Source organism: Hyaena hyaena, unplaced genomic scaffold (genome assembly GCF_003009895.1).
Source record: "Hyaena hyaena isolate Hyena2069 unplaced genomic scaffold, ASM300989v1 scaffold_158, whole genome shotgun sequence".
Taxonomy (NCBI): domain Eukaryota; kingdom Metazoa; phylum Chordata; class Mammalia; order Carnivora; family Hyaenidae; genus Hyaena; species Hyaena hyaena.
Window position 1 is genome coordinate 1,989,382 of NW_024080790.1, and position 19,064 is coordinate 2,008,445.

The window sequence follows — 19,064 nt, forward strand, 5'->3', positions numbered from 1 at the left end:
GTTGTTTGTAGTCAGCATATCCTTGTGATTCTGTTGCTGTTAATAAGTACCAGGTATTGGTGGCACATCTGCCTGCACCCCTCACTGTCCCTCGCCTCATAGCTCACTCAGTCCACATCATTCTCCAGCTCCTGATTCTGACTTTGTAAAATTCAGGTTGTCCTTAGTCTTCCTCCGCTCTGGCTCAGCCTTGCTCTGGGAGGCGGGCAAGACTGGAGACCAGGGCCAGATCTGATTACAATCCTGGAGCTAAACTCTGTCCAAATCAGCTTTCATGTCTTTAACTTGTATTTTGAAATAATTTTAGATTTAGAAAAATGTTCCAAATAGTATAATGGTACAAAGAATCCTGGAGTATGTTTTTCACCAGGTTCCTATGTGTTCGTGTGGTTAATATTTTACCACGTTTGCTTTATTCTCTCTTCCCTTTCTGTATACCTATATCTACATCTATATCTGCATCTGTATTTATATCTATTATCCATCTAGTATCCATCTATTATCCATATGTATATATATCCATATATATATATGCACACTCTGTATATACACACACATATACATATATATTGGTATGTGTATACATACATATACACATATACATACATGCATATGTATGTATTACCTCCCCTAAAAACAGGGACATTTTCTTATGTAACTATAGTATAGTTATCAAATTCATAGAATTAACACGAATAAAATACTATTATCTAATATACCAACCTCATTCAATTTTTTTCCAGTTGTCCCAATAATGTCCTTTATAATAATAACAACAACAAAAAGCTTCTGGTCCATTTTCCAACCGAGTATCACAGGCTGCATCTCTTTTCTTATCTCATTACTCTCCTTAATCTACAATAGTTCTATAGTCTCTCTTTGTCTTTCCTTGGTCTTGGACATTTCTGAAGAGCACAGGGCAGCTATTTTGTAGACTTTCCCTCAATTTCTGTCTGTCTGATATTTCCTCATGATTCGATTTCGCTTATACATTATGGCAAGAATATCACGGAAATGATGTGTCCTCAGTACATCCTATACAGAAGCTCATGATCTGTTTTTCATCTGTGATTACTTTTTGAAGGTGGTATCTGTTACGTTTCTCCATGATAAAGTTACTATATTTTTGTAATTACTAAGAATGTCTGATGATGTATTTTGAGACTAAATATCCTGTTTCCAAATCATACTCTTGCTCATTAGTTTCAATATCTATTTATCATTCTTGCTTGAAATAATCGTTATTATTGTGGTTGCCAAAATGCCAACTGTCTAATTATATCATTCTTTCTGTAGTTGGCATTTATTTGTGGACATCTATTTTGAGGAAGATTTTTTTTCTTTTTTTGGGGGGGGGAGATCTCTCTCTCTGTCTCCCTCTCCCTCTCTCTCTCTCTCTCAGTTTCTCTCCCTCATTTACTTTATTGCATATCTATGTTCCAGGCTTACCTTGCACTTTTTTTGTGTACCAACCCTGGAATAAGTCATTTCTTCAAGGACCAGCTTTCATTTTGATGATCACATGTTGGTTGAGTGAACAGAAGACATAAGCCAAAAGCCAACGTAACAAGCGGGCAACTTAGTGTATGAATGAACTAGAAATATATTCTACCTCACTCTACTATCCCTCCTAGGAATAGCAAGGAATAGTTTGCTTGCCAGAGTTGGGTTAAGGGAGAAAATTTTGTATTGAGAATTCTTAACCACAGGCTGGCACTAACTCAAATTTGTAACCCAAATTGTCACTACCTGCATGATTCTGAATACCTTTACGTTAGAATTTATTTTAAAACAGTTCTGGATTGGTAATGATTCCAGATATTTGGAAGAAGCAAACATAAATTTTCTTTGGTGAAATGCAGTCACAACACAAACCTCAGAGTTTTCCATGAATAAAGTTCTGAGGAATGTGGGCTCAGAGTCAAAGTCAAAAAGCATTTAAGGAGACAGGGCACCATACACAAAACTCAGCAGGAACAACAAACCACAGAATCAGGGCAGCAAAGCTTTCAGATATGGGAATTATTGGATACAAAATGTAAATTAATCATGTTTAATATGTTTAAAGAAAGAAAACTGGTAAGGTACAGCGATTATAAAAGATAAACAGGCACACTTGAAAACCAACAAAAAAGAACTTTTAATAAAAGACAAATGTAAAAATTGAAATTAAAAAACCTAAAATGAGGATTTATTTATTTATGTATTTATTTATTTTTTAATAGTTTATTGGCAAGTTGGTTTCCATATAACACCCAGTGCTCATCCCCACAAGTACCCTCCTCCATGCCCATCACCCCCTTCCCCTCCCCCCCATACCCATCAGTTCTCAGTTTGTTCTCAGCATTCAAGAGTTTCTCATGGTTTGCCTCCCTCCCTCTCCGCCCCCCATTTTACCCCTTCTTCTCCTCCATGGTCCTCTGTTAAGTTCCTCCTAATCCTCCTATACGTGCAAACATATGGTAGCTGTCCTTCTCTGCCTGACTTATTTCGCTCAGCATAACATCCTCAAGTTCCATCCATGTTGCCACACATGGCCAGATTTCATTGTTTCTCATTGCCATGTAGTATTCCATCGTATAGATAAACCACATCTTCTTGATCCATTCGTCCACTGATGGACACTTAGGCTCTTTCCATGTTTTGGCTATTGTTGAGAGTGCTGCTATGAACATTGGGGTACATGTGCCCCTATGCATCAGCACTCCTGGATCCCTTGGGTAAATTCCTAGCAGTGCTATTGCTGGGTCATAGGGGAGTTCTATTGTTAATTTTTTGAGGAACCTCCACACTGTTTTCCAGAGGGGCTGCACCGGTTTACATTCCCACCAACAGTGTAGGAGGGTGCCCATTTCTCCATATCCTCGCCAGCATCTAGAGTTCTCTGATTTGCTCATTGTAGCCACTCTGACTGGCGTGAGGCGGTATGTCAGTGTGGTTTTGATTTGTGTTTCCCTGATGAGGAGGGACACTGAGCATCGTTTCATGTGTCTGTTGGCCATCTGGGTGTCCTCTTTGGAGAAGTGTCTGTTCATATCTTCTGCCCATTTCTTCACTGGATTGTTTGTTTTTCAGGTGTGGAGTTTGGTGAGTTCCTTATAGATTTTGGATACTAACCCTTTATCTGATATGTCTAAAATGAGCATTTAAAGAGAAAATTAGATATAGGTGATACACTGATGAACAGGAACAGAGATCTGAAGAAATGGTCTAGAATGACTAACAGAGAGATAAAGAGGTAGAAAATATGAAAGATAGGTTAAGAGATATGGGGGACAGGCTGAGAAGGTCTAACATATATCTCAGTCTCTAAGGAAAGGAGAGAGAAAGGAAGAAAGGCAGTTTTTGAAGGAATAATGGCTGAAAACGATTCATATTGATGAATACATACATGCATACTTTATTTAGATTCAGGAAGCCCAATAAATTTACAGCAATAGAAACAAAATTGTCCTTAGGCAAATAGCAGTGAAACTGGGGAATACCAAATACTATGGACAGTAGCTGATATTCCCAGGAACTGGGGGTGGGTATGTCATTTGTCAGCCTTGAGGAGGGGATCTGGGCAGAGTATCCTACTATCCACTACACATTTTTATAATACTAAGAAAAACAGGGTAAAAATGTATTTATAGTATTATTTCAATATTTTACTTATTATTATTATTATTATTATTTTAAGTAGTCTCCATATCCAACATAGGGCTCGAACTCATGAACCTGAGATTAAGAGTTGCTGTGGTCTACTGACTGAGACAGCCAGCCAGCCACGATTTCAATATTTTAAAATGGGCATATATGTATATGTATATGTATATGTATATGTATATGTATATCTATATCTATATGTATATCTATATCTATATCTATATCTATATATAGAGAGAGATAAAGGACTGAGAGAGAATAAACAAAGATGTTTAAGAGGCTTTGTGTTGCTGAAATAATGGGTAACTTTCATTTTCCTCCAACCTGTATCTTTTAAACACAGACACACACACACACACAGACACACACACACACACACGCACATATAATCTTAGGTAGTTTATGGTCTACATAAAGCCACACCACTGATTCCTCTCTATGAGCCGTTCAAATCAGTCAGAAAGTGAATGTCAGTGTCCTTCAGTAGGTGAATGGATAAACAGCCAGACAATGGACTATTACTCAGCAATGAAAAGGTGAGCTATGAAACAATGAAAAGACATGGAGGAAGCTTAAATGTATACTGCTATGGGAAAGGAGCCAATCTGAAAAGTCTGTGCACTGTATGAGTCCAGCTATATGATATTCTGGAAAAGGCAAGACTATGAAGACAGTATAACTGGCAGAGGTTTTCAGGAATTCAAGGGGAGAGAGGAAGCAGGATGAGGAGGTGAAGCACAGAGGATTTGTATGCTGATGGAACCACCATATATATTCCACCTGATACTGTATGATGTGTGGTGGATAAAGGTGCATTAGTAACACAAAGAGTAAACTCTAACGTTTACTCAGAGTCTACTCAGACTCTAATACTGATTTATCAATTATAACAAATGTACCACACTAAGGCAGGATGTTAATAATAGAGAGAACTGCGCGCAGCAAAGAGGGGATATGTGGGAATTCTCCACAGTATCTGGTCAATTTTCCTGTAAACCTAAAACTCTTCTGAAAAGATAAAATCTTTTGATTAAAAAAAAAAAAGGAAAAAAGTGAGTATCAGTTTCTGTTCTAGAGGCAGCAGCATTAGCAATTGTTGAGACTGAACTTAATAGATGGTGTGCTCAGCTGGCCAAGGTGAGGAGATCTCCTTACCCTGGGCTCAACAAAGCCCTTTCAGGTAATTGTGAAATATCAGAAGATAAAGCTACAAATAAACAGCTGCTTTATTGATGGGTGCATTCGTGAGGATCACAACAACTTGACTGCTGATTCTGGAATCTTGCTGTTTCCTCAATGAGTTATTACACAACTGTTGGGTCTTGCTCTATGCATTTGTAGAATGGCAGGGAATCCGGTCCTAAGACAGGACATCTGATAAACAAACGAGGCAAATTGGAGTGAATTCTTCTGGTGACTGCCAGGGCTGGCGCCTTTTTTTTTTTTTTTCGTTCCTTCTGGCACCTGTCCTAAGTTCCTGGCATCTACTCTTATTTTTCCTCCCAGACCAACTGCAAAAAAGGACTTGACCTCAACTGACATAGAATGTGGAAGAATGTTGTATGCATTGAAAAACAATCCAGTAAGCTGATGAAGTTAATGAATTTTTATAGGAATTCATTCAATACCACCCAGTGAGAGTCCATGCTTTGAATATTTGCTCAAAGGCAATGGGGAAATGAGAACTTGCTTATTACCTCTGGTTCTTGAAAGAAAACATTGTCTCAGATACAATTTCCATTTCTATTGTTGATTTGCATAAACATTTAGACATATTGAGATTCTTCATTTATATGTTCATTTAAGTAACATTGGTTAACTACCATGTGACAGGCACCAATTGTATCGAACTGTTACCTGAGAGGCTACACCAATCTATGTTCTAGTATAGTGCCTGAGTGTGGGGGTGAGAGATCCCTGTTTCTTTTTCTTTCTTACTCTCACCTTGACAACTCCTGCCCTTCCATTTTTCTCTCTACCCTTTTTTCGCTTTTTCCTAGGAGTTGAGACCTGTCTAACTGGTAAGATTAAAAGAACCTTTCATTCACAGGACAGTTCTTCTCAGGGCACAGTCACTATTAATTAGAAGTACTTCTCTTGTATTCTCTTTTAAATCTATTTTCCTATGCAGCAGAGATAGAAATTTCATCTTCTCTTCCCAATTCGGTAGCCCTTTATTAAAGAATTAGTCCTTGGTTGGGGCCCCTGGGTGGCTCAGTCGGTTAAGCGTTATGATTGACTTCGGCTCAGGTTATGATCTCACGGTTTGTGGGTTCGAGCCCCGCGTTGGGCTCTGTGCTGACTGTCAGCTCAGAGCCTGGAGCCTGTTTCAGACTCTGTGTGTCCCTCTCTCTCTGACCCTCCCCTGCTCACGCTCTCTCTCTCTCTCTCTCAGAAAAAAATAGAAGAATTAGTCCTTGGATATTCTACCGTTATCATAAAATAAACTTCCATATATTTATAGATCTGTTTCTGAAAATTGTTCTGTTGTATTACCATATACTGTCTATATTGTCCATTTTCTTTTCTAATTAAAACTTAACAAAATTTTCAAAATCTTGCTAGGTGATTTATTGGCCATCATTTGGATTTGTAGATTATTTGTGAGAGAACTTATGTCTTTTCAGTCTTAAGTCTTCCCATTCAGGAATGCAGTACCACTCTCCATCTAGTAAGAAGAGTTCATAAATTTTATAGTTGTCTTTCTATAGGTTTCTTACATTTTTCAGTAGGTTTGTTTCTAGTTAATGTATTTGTATAATTTACATATAAAATATAAGTATATAATATGACTATATAGAATTTATATATAATTTAAAAATATAAACATGTAAAATTGGTATTTTTTTTCCCATTATGAATGGATAGTTTTCTAACTGGTCATGGTCAGTGATGGTGCTGATCATGTACCTGGCCAGCTCACTGGCCTTTTTTTACTAGTTCTAATCAGTTTTAAGTTGATTGTCATGGAATTCTTAGGTAGCCAATTATATTGTCCAAAAATAATGACAGTTTTTTACTTCCTGATATTTATAATTGCTTTTTAATTTTGTTTGAATTATTGCACTGGCTAGAACCAAAGGTGAACAATAATGATAATGGTTAGAATCCTTTCTTCTTTTTTATTTTGAAGGGAATAGTCCTAGCGTTTCGACAAGTATAATGTTTGTGCAGGTCTCTGGAGGGTACGTTTGATCAGGTTAAGGAAGCTTTTTTTTTCTTCCCCATTCCTAACTTGCTAAGGGAATTAAAGTTATTTTTAAAAATCAATTACCAGTTACTATTAATTAAAAACAAGAAAATATACCCTGAACATAGTGCTGGACAGGATCTCTTCTTGTTTACTAATGGTTCAAAATTAAATAAAGATAATTATCTTTTAGGAACCCCCTAAAAGCAAATATTGAGAAACCTATACAAAGAGTTGAACATCAAAATGCTATAAAGAACAACAGTCTCAGCAAGTAACTTCGGGGTGGGGTGGGGCCTGTTCAGAGTGAGCATTCGTTTTGGTAGTTTTGGGGGCCCTTGGAAATACCTGACAAGGGTCGGGCTGGAATCAAATTCTCCTGGAGCTTGGCAGGTCATATTCCTCATAGCAGTGATTACATCCTTGGAGGAGATACAAACGTAAGTGGGTCTGAAAGTCTGTTCAGTTTTAATGAAACATAGGAAGCAAAAGCACAGACGTTGAACATGTGTTAAACAGACCCTGACCATGTGTCTGCGTGAGCACCGAGAGGTGATCACTACACCCAGGTCTGTCTGCACAGAGAGGAGAAAAAGCAATCAGCAGAGGCATTAGAAAGGAGTATCTGTAGCAAAAGCTTACATGCTTGTTTGAAGCAGGAAAGAAGATTTATCTTCTAAAGAGATGACTTAAACCTACATCTCTCCCCTTAAGCATGGGTTTATTCACCTGAGGTTTTATACGACCATTTGAAAGGAAAGGAAGTAAACAGTGTCTGGTGTCTGTACTTTCTCTCAGCTCAAGGTCATCAGCTGTCAGTACTGTTCTCAGCCAAGGCGTACTCAAAAGTATGGTTATTGTCACCAGAAAAATAGTCCCTTGGTTCTTTTTTTTTTTAAGTTTTACTTGAGAGAGACAGAGACAGCGCCAGTCAGGGAGGAGCAGAGAGAGGGAGAGAGAGAATCGCAAGCAGGCTCTGCGCTGTCTGCATAGAGCCCGTGATGGGGCTTGAACTGAAGAATCGTGAGATCATGACCTGAACCGAAACCAAGAGTTGGGACACTTAACTGACTGAGCCTCCCAGGCGCCCTGGTTTTGTTATATGCTAGTGACTATATTACCATGCCTGATGTCTTTAGCCAGGGGGACAGGTAGCCGAGCTAACCTCCCAAACCCTAGTTTATCTGTACCCTACTTAATTCTAGGTGTTGGATTGCCAGAAAGTATGCAGCCTCATTTGCTACCTCCTCCTTCTTGCCTCTCTTGTCTGGAATTGGCTCCTCTTGCCTTCCCTTCCTCCCTTTGGAGCCTGACCTTTGAATACCTCTGTGGACCATCCGCAGCAGAGACGGGTGGGTTCCTTTTTGGAATCCACCCCAGCTGGGGAAGAGCCCTTTCCTGCAAGTTCAGATGAATGTCAGTGCTTCTGCATCACCTCATCTATGAAGCGCTTTGTGCATTCATGTGGAATGATTACCCGTTTCTATAAGATCTTGGTTGGAAATGAAGATTATCATTAATTTCAAGCCAGTCTCTTAGAGAATCTATAGGTGTCCTGTAAGTATTTTCAAGAGTAAAACGAAGCAAAAAGACAAGTGGTCTGTATCCTGCAGAGTTGGGGTGGCTCAGAGGGAGGGGAAGGTTAAAATGTTTGTATTTTTTTAAAAAATGTGAAGATAGAGAGCTGTAATGCTTCCATGGCTCTTGGGGGTGAATTTTTGAAAGGAACTAGTGATGCATGGCTTAGAGGTGGTCTGTCTTATGACTTCTCTCTCAGAAGAAAATGAATGTTTTCTGGGCTCTTAGCACTCATACCCCACATTTCTTGTACTTTTAAAATGTTTTGCAGGCTGAGAACAAACTGAGGGCTGATGGGTGTGGGGGAGAGGGGAAAGGCGGTGATGGGCATGGAGGAGGGCACTTGTTTGGATGAACACTAGGTGTTATATGGAAACCAACTTGACAATAAAGTATTTAAGAAAAAAAATAAAATGTTTCGCAGGGCACCTAGGTGGCTCATTTAAGCATCTGACTCTTGATTTCGGCTCAGGTCATAATCTCATGGTTCATGAGTTCAAGCCCCGTATCCCACTCTCTGCTGTCAGTATAGAGCCCCCTTCACATCCTCTGGACCCCTCTTGCTGCTCCCCCACTCGTGTTGTCTCTCTCTCTCTCTCTCTCTCTCTCTCAAAAATAATAAATAAATAAACTTTAAAATGTTTTGCAAGAATGTAAACCACTTCACTACACAAAGAAGAATGTCTTTTACAAGTTGCATTTATTTTAATGTTTATAAGCAACTAGCAACTAAAGATGCCAGTTAAGGTACTGAATGTACACAATTAATTGAACATCTTTTAACAGAACTTTGTTTTGAGCTCTCAGGTGACTTAGGCAGAGCTTTGTTAGCTGCTGTCTTGTAAATATATTGTGAAATGATATTTAAAACTAAATAAAGGAGATGTTGCACAGTTTTGACCTCCAACAATTAAAATGGTCCCATTTTTAGTAGAGTTGAAGAATCTATATAATTGACCATTTGAATGTTGCATAAAAAAGGGAAGAATCAGAGATTACACCCGGTGGAATTATAAGGCTTCTAATTTGTTTAGGTATAAATTTGATGAGGATGTGGTGGTTCAAGCCAACACAATACAGCTGTAATCAGACTAAAGTAACACAACAGTTGTAATCAGAGTAAACTCATCTGTTTTGCGGATGCCAACTCTATAGCCTTATATCCGATGTTTGGTAATTGAAGCACTTAGACCTTGTTTGCAATGTATTTAGAGGGACAGAGTGTTGTACTGGTTGTTCTCTACCTAAATGAGGCTCCAGAGAAACATTTATCTGAGGGCAGAACTTTGGATTTAGCGGTGAAAAATTGTAGATCTGCTTAAGTTCACAGTCAGCACCTGATCAATGACCTTATTTCTGTTGTTTGTGCAGCGTAATGCATTGGAGCATTCCTCAGGGGAGTTGAAGCGATTTCATGAGAAAGTTGGTTGGTAACGTAGGCAATATACAGGATTTAAAAATCCTTCATATCATACAGTAAACATTTTTTCCACTTCTAGTACTTTCCTTATTTATTTGTTACACTTAAATTAAATACAGCTGAAGTTAATTTTGGTGTTAAGGAGTAAGGTAGGGCTCCAAGTTTTCTTTTTCCTTCCAAATTGCTAGCCGGTTATCTCAAAACCATTTAATGATTAAGAATGTAATTTTAAAATGTGCATGTGCCCAAAAAGCTATGAAAAAGTAAATACTATTGCAATCTTGGAAAAAGTTGTGGGATGGTTTTCTGTTTGCAGATGGTTTTATTCCAATTAAGATGAATTCAGGGCTGAAAGAGGACTTATAAAAAAAAAATAAATTCAGGAACTAGCAAGAGACACTGTTACATACACCAAAAGTTAAATGAAGGAGCTGAATTGAAGATGCTAAGAAACAAGTGGTTTGTATCAGAATTGCAGATATAATAAAAAATATTTTGAGATGTATACGGAAGGAAAGGTATTTACTGCAGCACTATCTGTAATGCTGCCTGGTTTCTTGAGCATCTGCAAACCTCTGGAGTCCTTGCTCGGAGAATCAAATCGGCCATGGCCACAAATCTTGTTACAGGCAGCTAGACACAATCCTGACTGACCCAGTACATTTTTTTCTGTGTGCTTCTTCGTCTCCACTTTTTACACTTTCATTTGGCTTGGATTCCTTTTTAACGTTTAAAACTGTTACTAGAAATAAAGTAGGGGTGCCTGGGTGGCTCAGTCAGTTAAATGTCTGATTTCCAGCCCAGGTCATGATCTCAGGGTTTGTGAGTTTGAGCCCCATGCTGGGCTCTCTGCTGTCAGGACAGAGCCCTCCTTGGATCCTCTGTTCCCCTCTCTCTCTCTGCCCCGCCCCTCTCGCCCTCTCTCTCTCTCTCAAAAATAAATACACATTAAAAAAAAAGAAGTAAAGAATATTTTGAATGTTGGATAGCTAAGAGGAAAAAAAAATCACAATAATCAAGACAGTAAAGAACTTTGTGGAAATATAATAATGATTTCAGAAATATAATTTGCATAACAAGTCATTTTATTATCATCAAGATGTTAAGTAGTTGAACAGTCTACACTTTATTTTTATAACAAAGAGACAAATAACCAGTAAAAGAGATGATTTTAGGATTTTATTATTATCATTTTTTTAAAAAAAGCAACTTCCAGAGTTTGTCATTGTGCAGGTTAGCCCAGTCTCTTATAGCATGGGACAGTGATAACTCATTTTTTTTTATAACAATGACTCACTGAAGACCCATAACTGTCTTCTGAATTATCACAGAAAGAAGAAAGAATTAGAGGAAGAGTTTAATGTTAAGTGTATTTAAAAAATCATATTCTAATTGTTTTAAATTGGTTATCCAAGTATGATAATATAGTAGAGCACAGATAACTAGAAAAGGCAATTGACTAGAACACCTCATTCTCATCTGTGTGCATTAACAGGCTTTTTACTGCATATATCTTCATATAGTTTGCAAGCGAATTCAACCCATTTTACACAGCATTAATTGTTTTTACTGAGTTGGCACTGGGCTGAAACTTGCTCACTATCTCAGAATGATAATTATTTTTTTCCTAGTTCTTTGGTAGGCTTTTCTCTTCTGACAGTGTTTGGACTCTCGTGTTTCAGAGGCATTAAAATCATCTCTGCCCATTTTAGTGATATTTACAATGAAGTTACCCATGGCCAGATATCCAAGAATATTAATTAATTTGTCCACCAGCTCTGTTCTTGATCTTGGTAAAAGTGAGAGCTTTTCCAGTCTCACTGGAGTACGTGCAAAGCTCCAGGCTAGAAACTGCTTATGAGCTGGTGTTCAAAAGAGGGGACCACAGAACTCAAGGTTCTTATTAATGCTGTGCAAACAAGGGTCTCGTCATTTCGGTAACTATTTGTACATTTCAAAAAGCAATACAGTCATGGGAAAAACCAACAAGCACAGCTTGGTAGAATAACCTGCCATGAAATATCACTGGCTTTATAATAATTTACTACAACTGTTCTTTTTTATTCACACTGGATAGGAAATGCTTCCATCTAACACATGGAATACGAATATATACAACAAAAAGTTGGCTTTTATTAAAAAAAAAAAACTTCACAAGGACAATAACATGGGGTTGAAACAATAGTTTTGTGCAGTTTCCTGATCACAATCATATGTCTGCTGCCTTTGACAGGGAATGATACAAGTACTGATAGATTTTATAAACCAGTTAAAGAATTTTCTTGTCTGTACTAGCCTACTATTGCCTTGTTCATACAGTCTAGAAGTTCCACCTTCTCAACTGTAATTCTAAAAGAGTAGGGATGATATGATGAGTCAGTTTCAAGGACAAACCCTACTAATCTTCCTCAAAATCATCATATATTTGCAGTTCCCTATTCATCAAAAAGTTCACCAAAGCATCGTGGAAACTGCACAGGGCTTCCGACTGATGTGCTGTTGAGATCCTGAATGTTGCATTTTCACTTAATGTCCGCCATCTTGTACGATGTCAGCATCTTGGCTTGAACTTTCTTATGGACGCAGTGAGTCATGGGGCTAGTGGTGTGGGGTGGACCGTTTTGTACTGCCAGCAGTCAAAACAGTTGCCATGGGCTCAACGTCTCTAGACTGTGAGCCTGGGGAACCCATTCTCCCATGGAATGGTTTTCTGGAGTCCAGCAATGTCACTGCAGTTGGCTGAGACATTCTGGCCTCTGCTTCATGAGGGACTATACTAAAGAAGTAGCCTAGTGTTCTAAAAATAGACAATACAGGCTGGGTTGAGGGGATGGCAAAGGGAGATTGCTTTCATAAGTCCTGGAAACCATCTCTGATTTTAGCTCTAGGAGATGGCTGGGAGATTCTTAGGAAGTGGCAGGTTGGGAGAAGGGCTGGTCTGAAGTATGCCTGGAGAAGTGTCAGTTTGGCATTAGCACTGAAGATTTAGTGCCTGTGGTCCCCCACTAAGGCACTCTGCCTAGATCTGTTTTCCCCTGGTTGCATCTTTTATGCCCAAGGGTTCCTCATTCCTCCATGCAATTCTAGTTTCTTTCTGCTTTCTAAAGTGGGGATGTTAAGTAGGACTTATCTCCCTCTCAATTCTGACTGATGAATGGCAACTCTTTGGAGTTGTGATCAGAGGATTGTGAAGAAATTGTTGGGCTTTATGGATGGTGCTGTGATTGATAAGTAATGTCTGCCATGGCTAAAAGAATTGTTTTTTATGGAATGCGTGCCAGGTCCTTATGTCTCTAAGTAAGGTGCAAGATTCAGTCTGGCTTAATGGATTCTTAAAGGATCTTTGGAGACCATAACCCAAAGTGCTAGGTTTATATTTACTTTATATTCTGCTTTGTTCCAGAAAAGATTTAAGACTTTGAGCACTTTGGGAGAGGAATTTCAGTACCCGTGGAAAGCTGGAGGGGAAGATAATTTTGAATGGGATGGTACAGGAGGCCCTCAACAATGGCCCTCTGTTTTTACCCTGGTTGATGAAGCCCAATGTTTAGAAAGTGATTATAGGGTTTACCAATGACAACAGATTCAGATAGACTTGGAGGAATGGGGTGGATCCCAGGTCTCGTGGGAATTTCAGGCAGAATATCTAGTGTATTCCTTCAGGGTTGACAGCTGATATTTATGAGTATGTTGAAAAGCCAAGGAGAAACATATTTGCATCTACACATACATGGCTTGTTTTGCAGTTAATTAAAGAATGTGGGGATGGTTTCCATACTATGTTACGACCCTTGTCTCTCAGTTGTATTAGAAATCTCCCATATACACCTTTACTAAAAAAGAAAGAAAAAAAAAAACCCAGCAAAATTGTATGGTAGGTGCTAGTGATGCTATTTTGGGAAGATCAACTCATGCTTATCTCTAGAAAATGGGATCAGCCACTTCTTCATATCTTAAGTGATTTAAACTGAAGGCCAATCTTGATTTTTAAGATGAATCATTAACAGATTGCTCTTCAACAATGCCATGTCTATTGATTTAGGGGACCGTGTCGGGCCAAAGCCAGCCACCCCTAGCTGCTGACGGCCTGTGGGTTTAGAAACTGTCTGATGCTCTCATCAGTACTCGCCTGTCAATGCACACACCTGATTTCACTTACACAGCAACGTGGCAACATACCTTTTTCCATCTGTAAACACCTGCTCTCTCCCTCACTTGGAAACTGGGAGAATTTGAAAGGAAAATAAGGCATATGTTTTTATTCCTCTGCAAATCCCAGACGAACATGCTTTTGTTCAGATACCTGTCAGATACCTGTCTGAGGTTGAGTTTCTTGCCACAATGGAGACCCAAGCTTTTCCCAAAGTTGTAGGCAAAGGGTTTTCACTTTCTTGGGTGAGGATTCCTTGGTTCCTATGCCAAGGGTCCAGGGGGTCAAGTGATGGAGGTGGATTGGGGGAGGGAAGGCAGCATTTCAAAACCCAGCAATGTTATTTCTCATCCACCTGACTCTGCATTTCACCCTCAGAGAAATGATTTTCTTATTGGTCTCCATGAGACACAATCCCATTTAGAGCATGTCAGCAGTTTCACTGTCTCTGGAACCTTCTAGAGGTGATGGCTGGCTGGCTATAATTGTGACTGTAGTTGCCTCATTATTTGTTTAGAGGCATCTCAAAAATTTCTGTTTCTTTCTGCTGATCACAATTGTCGATGTATTGGCATTACAAACCAATTTTTAAGGTGTGTGAAGATCAGTGGGCTTTATCACCACTCATTTCCAAAGCGGAAGCCTCCCCTAACTGGAAAGACTTATTCTAACACCACAGAGGAGCCTCCTCCCCAAAGTTTTTAAGAGCCCAGAGCATGAACTTTGGGTTCTAGACAGAAGGCCTGGGAGGAGGTCGGGAGGGGGGTGGTGCCCTGTTTGGAGGTGGAGCCTGAGGAGGAGGGGGAAGGGTAGAAGGTGGGGATGGAATTGGAGGGGTGGGAGCACTGGGGGGTGGGGGAGGGCAATGGGGAGCAGGGGGTGGCGGTGTGTAAATGGGGGCAGGAGGCGGCAAGGTGGTGTGGTAGGCGTTGTTGAGGGGGTACTTGGCCGGCTGATTGTTCTTGACTCTGGTGAAGTTGATACAGCGCCCCTGTAAGAGAATCAGAGAGAAAGATGTGAGCTGATGCTTGCTGTTTACAGCAGGGCAGATGGGAAGCATGGTGGGCAGCTTGAAAGAAATATGGAGAAAGCAGACACGATGTTTATGGTGGTGCTCTACTGGCACAGCACAGAACTTGACAACAAATAAACTCCTCGTTTCTTTTTTCTGGGCTCACTGTGTGTAAAATTGTTTGTCAAAATTCATTTTATTGGAATCTCTCTCTCAAAGAGGAAGAAGAAGAGGGGACTGACCTTAACTGGATGGGATGCATGGGGTCAAGCTATGTACAGAGGTCATCAAATTTAATCTCTTCACCAGCCTTTCCAGCCAGGTACTTTTATCAGATGTTCCATTTCATAGATGAGGAAACTGAGGCTCAAAAAGATTACATCATTTTCCCAAGGCCACACAACCACGAAGAGGTGGGGTTGGTGACTGGAATCCCCAGTAGGCTCCAGAACCTCTATTCTTCCTGCTACATTCTAATGTCTTCTATGGAGCGTTCCCTAATTTTTTTTTTTAAATGAAGGGAACTTGTTTCAACTGATTTCAGTTACACTCCTGGAGGCAGTAGAAGGTTAGCAACATGAGCTTCTCCTCTACTGTACTTCAAGCGTGCTGAATCAATCCATGACCTGCATTGTCACAAATATGGCAAACTGGGGTGATTCTCAGGGGCGCTCATGCATTTGCCTCTCCTCATCAACGTCTGCTCCCTTCAACCATTGGTTCTGGGTAGTGAATTAAGGAGGAAGCTCTCCCTACTGATGTGAATAAGACACCAGCTGGTACAGCTTTGCCTTCCATGCCCCTGCCTTCCCCAGAGCTCTGTAATGAACAATGTATCCTGCCCTTGCTCTGGCTGTGGCAGTCCCTCTTCTTCCAGATACTGCTGCACCTGCTCAGGCACCCTTCGGTTCTGGGGACATTTTATTGCCAAGCAGACATCTACCTTGAATTCTGCTTTCCTCCTCGAGCCCCTACAGCAGCCTTTAGAGAGTCTAAAATCTGCAGCCAGCCTGATGTAGCCCTTTCTCCTCTGTGATGTCACCTCTTGGTGCTTCAAAGTTAGTCCTGTGCGCCCTGCACTCCCAACAGATGATGTTCTCCTTCTGGTGCCTGTGCTCCCTTCACTTTTCCCATCAGACCCTCCTGTACTGCCTGGGCAGGATGTGGACCATCCTTGTGGGGTCCTAGCTTCCCCTCAAATTTCCTGTGCCTGCAGGGCATCTTATTGTCCCGTCAACCATATGTCCTGGATGCCTGCAGAATCTTGCCACACGGAGGCTGGGGGGGGGGGTGGGGATCATGCCTTTGAGGCTGCCATGTCCCCCTCTCCCTCTCCTGCTCATCCTAACTTGATACAGTGCTACACTGGGGCTGGGGCTGGCATGTGGGTTTTTTCCCTGGCTTCACCCTCCAGGATGGATGCCCATCCTGTGGCACCTGCCCCAGATGGGATATGTCCAGACAGGCTGGAGTTTCCCTCTTGAGGCTTTTGGAAGAAGGCCCAGGGGGAATGAAGAGGGCGAGTCTGGAATTTAATGCACAATCACCTGTAGGAGACACAAGTGTGTAATTTGAGACTTGGCTCAGGCCCGGAGTCACAGCAGGGATGCAGTGCATGTTTGTGGGAGGTGTGGAGGCTGAGAAACTCTTGCCTTACACGTGCGCACCCCACTCATCCAAGTCCTATGTCAGTCCCTTCCCTCCACGCATCTCTCCCCGATGACTCCAGCCTCCATGTATCCTTTGCTTCCGTCCCTGCATTCTCTAGTTACAGTCTATGCCACACACAGAAACCTACCAACTCTAGTTGTTTGATTGGCAAATGCCTTGCCTTCCTGCAAAGATGAGAGACTTCTGGAAGGCAGCATCCTAGTTTTGCATGCTGTTGCTCCACTACTGGTTTAGGAATTACGATGTCGTATTTAGATGCTGGTACCCTATTTCCCTGGAGTTTCCATTTCATGAGCTTAAACCAGGACCTAACCTTGTTAGGTTCTGACTGGTGCCCACTAACTGCAGAAAAGAAGTTCCCATCTTCTCTTGGCATTACCCAGAATTCCCAGATCAATGCCAAACTTTCACAAGTTACATAGACTTTGTAACCCAGTGCTGTAAATTCCCAGTTGTCCGAGCAACCCTCTCTAACAGCTGTTAAAAAAAAAGAAGAGAAATAACGGGCCCCAAATGGAGTTACCTGTGCTAAGCCCTATGCCAGCAAACCAGAACTCAGTATCTAGCCTAATTACAGTTTCAAACTTTCCCAGAAATGTAATCTTAAACCCGTCAATCTGAAATTTCCTGGTTAGCATTAATGAGGTAATCTGCCTGATAGACCCCTTTGTCCCTGAAAGAAAGATGAGGTAACTCACTCTTTCCCTTTCCCTGCCCGCTTCTGCCTATAAAAGTCTCCCATTTTGTACAGCTTCTCGGAGTTCCTTTCTGTTTGCTAGATGTGATACAGCCTGATTCATGAATTGTTAAATAAAGCCAATAAGATCTTTAAATTTTATTCACTTGATTTTTGTTTTTTAGCACAGCTTTATAAACCTAAGTCTTGGGAATAGTTTATTTATAATTCTGGATAAAGCTCTTTCCTTCAAGAATGTTAAAGCCTTAATGATTACCATCTGTGTTAAATTCCTGTAATGGACAACTCAGAGTTGGGATTTACTGTACTACATATTCTGCCCTTTGTTCCTAGACATGCTAAGTCAGACAAAGAAACTCAAGAGATTCATTTCCTCTAAAGATGAAGGAAAATTCTGGTCCTGAAGATGGTGCTGCTGGTGCCTGGAGTCAAGTCCCCATAAGGCTTCAGATTTCCTTAAGGGCTGGCCATCCCATGGCTTCCTTCCTCCATTTAGGGGTCGGTGATGGGGTAGGGGGCTTCGGTAGAGAGAGGAACCATGTTAATTCAGAGGCCTATTTACTTATTTCATACACTGTAATGCTAACATATTTACCAGAGGCTGTTTTGTCCAGAGACAAGATCAGGAGCTCCCAGCCTTCTTCTACCAATACTTCTGTTCATAACCCAGAGTAGGATCCCCAGATGTCTTCAAAAAGGCGTGAAAGGATCCAAAGAATAAAAGATGGTCCCTCACATCTATCTGACGGCTGTGAGGGTGAGGGTTGGAGCGAGGTGGGAGAAAGACCTTCCTAGGTCAGCCCCATCAGCTGCTGCCATGGCCTCTTGGTCACAGCAACAGAAGGATGGGGTGGGCTGGGGAGGGAGAGAGGCAAGAAGCCCCTTTCCTGTGGTCAGTAACAGTCCAGGTGCACCCACAGGTCTCCTGTTCCAGAGCACGGGGCTATGGTTCGTTAGAGACCCTAGTCCATTAGAGCTGAGCACAGAAGCCCAGAGCTCTTAGGAAGCAGCTGGGGCAGGGTGAGCGGCAAGCTCACAATCTCTGTCATGCCCCCACTGTGTGACATTGGGTGGGGATAATAATACTGCCTGCCACTTAGAGTCATTATGAGGATTAACTTAATCAGTGTAGATGAAGGCCTTGGAACAGTGACTGCCACATGGAGTTTGTAAAAGAAGTTGAGCCTAGATGGAGAAACAGATGCTCAGACACAATAATGACCTTGTCTAGGGTAGGAAGGCCAGTGGGAGGTAGTATCAGGTTTTCTGACTCCTAGTTAGTGCCTTCTAAGTGAGCTGCAGACTAGAGCCTCCATACTCCACACCTGGCTTCCATAACAAAGCTGGTATACAGAGGAAAAATGTAGCATTGAGCATGTGACCAGAGCAGTCCCCAGACCCTGCTCTCTTATGTACTCTCTCTACCTTCTCATTGCACGAAACTCCTGTAACTGATTCTTATAGGACCTCCCACCATGCTTTGCACACACAGTTGACTGATGATGCATTTACACATACTTACTGTCCTGAAGGAAGGTGCAGACTTGGCATAAACAAATCCTTGGGGTCAGTTACAGTAAGATGTAATTAGGACTTCAGGGAGGGGTGTGGCTACAAATTAAGTTCTTAAAACCTGAAGCCAGAGGAGCCAACACAAACACTGTAACACTTAGACCATATAATTGGCCTAAAGATCAG

General features: G+C 41.0%; 1 protein-coding gene across 1 annotated transcript in view; it reads right to left on the reverse strand.

The window, feature by feature from the left end:
- Positions 1-14,027: 14,027 nt before the first annotated feature.
- Positions 14,028-19,064, reverse strand: part of ANTXR1 (ANTXR cell adhesion molecule 1) — a 215,234-nt gene continuing 210,197 nt past the window's right edge. Inside the window, exon 18 of the mRNA XM_039239602.1 lies at positions 14,028-14,977. Coding sequence (XP_039095533.1) covers positions 14,717-14,977 — 261 coding nt within the window. The 3' untranslated portion in view covers positions 14,028-14,716. The remainder of the gene's footprint in view (positions 14,978-19,064) is intronic.